Source organism: Bactrocera dorsalis, chromosome 1 (genome assembly GCF_023373825.1).
Source record: "Bactrocera dorsalis isolate Fly_Bdor chromosome 1, ASM2337382v1, whole genome shotgun sequence".
Taxonomy (NCBI): Eukaryota; Metazoa; Arthropoda; class Insecta; order Diptera; family Tephritidae; genus Bactrocera; species Bactrocera dorsalis.
In genome coordinates, this window is record NC_064303.1 from 83829980 (window position 1) to 83834701 (window position 4722).

Consider the following 4722-nt stretch of genomic DNA (forward strand, 5'->3'; position numbering starts at 1 on the left):
AAAAATAATAAGTAATTAATCTTAAATATATTTAAAACTATACCACAGCTCTATGTTGAAGTTGAGTTTTTTTTTGATAATATTGGGTAGTCGAAAAAGTCGTTTGACCGACCACTTTTTGCAATTTTTCCGCTAGAAACATTATTTCATCAGCGTAAAACTTCCGCCAGTGTGAATTGAAATTTCCAGAACGGAAGAGCGAGCGAAGTAAATTCGTGCTACACGTACTGATACAACATCGTTTTCGTAAACTTCATAAATTTCATTGGTGGCTTGCGCGGCGCTCTTCCCTTTTTTATTGAAAAATTCAAAAATTTCAAAATGTCTTCATTACTTTCACTCATTTTTGAACAACTGTAACTTTTTTTCAACTTCCTCGAATTTAATTTTTTTTGGTTAAATTAAGCTTAAAATCTCACCTTTTCAACACTGTATGGTATGACACAATGTGATTGGTAGCACTGGAGATATACGCCTGCAACGGCATCTATTGACAAAATACGAAAGACTTTTTGACTACCCAATATGTTGTTTTTTAGACGGCTGGTGAATCTCTTCTCTTCAATCGGGTTTAACTACAGAACTGGAGCAAGGCATTAGCTAATGGATTTTGATGTTTCCGAAGTTTTCTTTTTCTTTCTATTGTCCTCTTCACTTTAACTTTAATTAATTTTAAGAAATTCTTGGTATGTTGAATTTTTGAATGGTTATTAAGCGGTAGAAATATTAGGGGTATTCAGACCAGCCTTGTTAATTCGTTAGTCGTTAGTTCGGTAGTTTTTACATGTATTTTGTTTTTGTAAAATTAACAGACTATCGTTTTACCGAGTAACGAACTATCCAGCTGGCAAGCTTGATAATTGTTTCGTTACTCGGTAATATCACATCAGCTGTTTGTTTGTTGTTCGTTGCTTTATTCATTTTCAACGGAAAAATAAGTCTGGCGTTCGTTGCTTATTTTTAAAGGGAAAAATTAATTTGGTGCACACACGTGAGTTTGAAAAAATTTTGCAAAAGTAAGTATATCTTTAACAAATAGTTGCTTTTTATTTCATTAAATACTTATTTTCAGTGGAACCTCAAAAGAAGATACGTAAGAGGGCAATGCCTCAAAAAAAATGGAGTGAGGAGGAAAACGATTTAATTCTAGAATATTTACTAGAAAATGTGGAAATTGAGGTAGTTCTTTATATTATACAATTAGCTTTAACTAAACACCTTAATACATTTTTTATAGAAACCAAACGCCAAACTATAAAACATTAGTTGAAATAACAAATATTGATGCGACTACGGACATGTTGCGCTGCAAGGTCCGGTACTGGAAGCAGATGTATTTATAACAAAGCTGAGGAGTGGCGCAAATCGACTGGTGCTGGAATAGACGTTGGCGATGATGTTTCCTCAATAAAAGGTAAATACGGCTTTAATGTTAAGTGAAACTTTTTTGGTTTTGGAAGATTTTGCGCCAAATAGAGGACTACATCCGAAGATAGTCCCAATCCATAAGACGGGCAGGTACCTTCACCAATATACAATGTAAAATCAAATACCATTCCAGATGTTCCAGCTCTGGTGAACATTTTGAAACCCCATTTGTGGGGCTTCGCCGGGTTATATTGTTTGAAAGTAGACCGACCTATAAGCAAGAGTTAAACCTAACATAAATTTATAAATTTATTTAAATTTTTACTGATACATACCTTTGAACGCAATTATCTGTTCATCAACGCTTTGATGCTCTTCCTGCGGTAGCTTATTAAAGTTTTCCTTGAGGATGTTTAGTAATGCGCGTATCTTGTACAACTTGTCATAATTTGAGTCTCCCTTTTTAGGTTGTTTGCTTTTATCGCTGAAATGTAAGCATTGCTTAATTTTCATAAACCTATCGCGTGACATTGAGTCTGCAACTGCTGTAAGCTTTATATTTTGGGCCCATGCCATTCTAAACTGAGGGATTTTGAAAACACCCAAGTATAACAAAACACCAATATACCGTCTTATTTCCGCCTTAGTACATTTGAGCTCAATGCCGAGCTCTTGCAATGCAAAAATATCACTTTGCTGGGCAATCAAATCAAAAGCTTCAGTATCAAAAAGTTCACCGAAATATTGTACTGGTGCTAGAACGATATCGACCTTTAAGATATCATCCTCTTTCCAAACAGTCTCTGGGTCTTCAAATGGCCTCGATCTCCATTTAAGAGACTTCGCATCAATTTTTTCAAAGCACATATTTACAGCACTACAAGATTGTTCATCATATTCTTCCGCAACTACATTTTCAATTAGGCCGATCTCAATGCTTTCTCCTCTTTCCAAGATCCCTTCCAAATTCTTCTCTAGCACTGCAGAAATATCTTCCAACTCATCACCACTTTCTTCGTCACTAGAGGCATCCCAATCAAAGTTTAAAATTCTTTCTACATCATCATTTGTTAAGCCTTTTTGTTCAGGTCTCATGTCTGTAAGTAAGTAAAATAATTACCACTATTGCCGAAACTTGCCCACAAGCAACTTGGTCATCTTGAAAATTACGTACTTGATGTTTGTTTACAAATTATAAATTTAAATTTTTTTAGTGTTTTATTTATACTTTGTTAAAAAACACTGCAATTAAAAATGATCACTTTTTGTTATTGCTTTGAAAAAAAACGGCAGGTAAAAACAGCTCTTATCAAATACGTAAAATTTTTTTGCACGTCACGCTTGAGTTCAAATGCAAATAACTTTACCAGATCGCCAACAAATCAGCTGTTCTTTAATTGAGCTTAAAGCACACACATAAAGCTTTCGTTACAGATGCATTTTAGCAAATAAGAACAAATGAAAAGCTCACAGTCAGCCGTTAAACATTTGAAATTGCTCACAAGCAACTTCAGGTCCGAAAGGGTTAATAATTCTCCGTTCTTTCAGCAAAACTTTCACAAATGTGTCCGAATTATGAACGGTTTTCGGTTCTATTTGGGAGTAAATCCGAAGCCAATTGTGTTGTAGAGACGTACAACCCTGAAGTGTCACAATACTGCAGCGATTTTGCAGACCTTGTAGAGGTAGTGGAAATTCCAGCCGAATCATCACAATCATCTGCGGAACCATCGGGTTCACTTAACGACAATGCAGAACAGACAACAGTAGGAGCAGAGGTAGCAACAGATCTTCCTACCACTCCGTCGTTCCTCGAAAAAGTGAAAAAACGTGCTCCAAAAACTATTCTTAGTGAACTTAAAGATATACAAAAGAAAAGAGAACAGTTTTTTGAGCAACGAATAGAAATTGAAAAAGAAAAGTTAAATTTGGAAAAGTTAAAGCTAGAATTGGACAGAGAAAAGATAAATAAAGATTTTGAAATAAAAAAAATTGGAGTTAGAGCAAAAAGAAAGACTGGCGATGATTGAACTAAAGTGTAAATATAATATGTAACAATTTTATATGTATGTTTTGTAAAATAATTCTTAAGAATGTACAAATATATCTAAATGTGATAACTTGAAGTACAACTTTTTATATGCAACAACTTTTTATATGTAAAAATGAAAAATGAATTTTTGATGTGATCATAATTTTTAATTTAATAAAACAGCATTTGGAAACATAAGATGATATAACGATTGTCTTTTTAATTCAAAGCTACTTGAGGTCGTTTCTTCCACTTCTTCTTCATAAATGTCTTCTTTGTACTCTCATTAAAATTCTTATTTTCACCGTTATCAAGTAGTATATTGTGAAGAATGCAGCATACTAGTATCCATTCGTTACAGTATTTTTGACTACTTTTATTTTGAATTCGAATCCTGAGCTCTTTTAAACTGCAAAATCGCTCTTTTAATAAGCCGAAACAGTGTTCAATTCTTACACGGTATTTGCTATGCTGTTTGTTGAATTTTTTTCTTTTAAGTAGTTCAAATTGTTGAGAGTTGCTTCTGTAGGGCGTTATAATAATGTTACTGAGGGGGTAAGCAGAGTCTCCAGCAATCCACTCCTGTCCTGAAAAAAATCTTGGCTGATATTTGTTTAGTGAACAGTTTTTAAATATTTTTGCATCGTGAGTAGAGCTACTGTAGCCAACGACAACATCGCGAATTTTGAGCTTGTAGTCGCAAACCATTTGAGCTTTAATTGCATATATATGATTTCTGGAAAAGAACGCTTCATGATTTTTTATTGGGGATTCGGCGAGTTTTATTTCAGTGCCATCCACGTAACCTACACAAAATGGTAGTTCGTTGAACGTTTCTCGTACTATTAAAGAGCGCTCAGTATTATCTGGCCAATATATATATAAACGGAGTTGTTTTAAAAATGCCTTGAATACTCTGCGAGTAATATTTGTTAACGTTCCTCCGTCACCAATCCCAAAAGTTGACGCAATTTTTCGTATCGATGCACTTTCTCCAGAAGAGCCCAATCTATATAGAACGACAGCTAGCTGTATATCAATCGGGAATTGCTTGCCACTACATTTTTTAAAAACTTCGTCACTTGATATGAGGGTCAATAAGTGAGTAAATTGAGTTCGGTCTACACGCAGCATTTGACGGAACCGATTGTCATCTATTGTGGTTAAAATATCATCGCGCCAGTGAATTGACTTTGGAACAATATTTTCTATACCTCTACGACAGTTTAGTGTAATGAGCAAATCCTCATACACCTCGTCAATGGTATCCTCTACCAAATCTTCATCTTCACTAAATATGTCTTGAAATAATTTGAAAGTTA

At 34.4% G+C, this 4722-nt stretch overlaps 1 protein-coding gene across 1 annotated transcript; it reads right to left on the bottom strand.

The window, feature by feature from the left end:
- Positions 1–1337: 1337 nt before the first annotated feature.
- LOC125778067 (piggyBac transposable element-derived protein 2-like) lies at positions 1338–3399 on the bottom strand. Its single transcript, XM_049454283.1, has 3 exons — positions 2543–3399; positions 1704–2465; positions 1338–1639 (listed from the first exon to the last, which is right to left on the bottom strand). Exons 2-3 carry the CDS (start codon positions 2461–2463, stop codon positions 1338–1340), a joined length of 1062 nt encoding a protein of 353 aa, XP_049310240.1. The 5' UTR covers positions 2464–2465; positions 2543–3399.
- Positions 3400–4722: the final 1323 nt, after the last annotated feature.

Excerpts from the sequence above, each read along its gene's own strand:
- LOC125778067 (XM_049454283.1), bottom strand. The coding sequence starts at position 2,463 with ATGAGACCTGAACAAAAAGGCTTAACAAATGATGATGTAGAAAGAATT. Across the intron at positions 1,640-1,703 it reads ACAGATAATTGCGTTCAAAG|GTCGGTCTACTTTCAAACAA; the intron begins GTATGTATCAGT and ends TCTTGCTTATAG.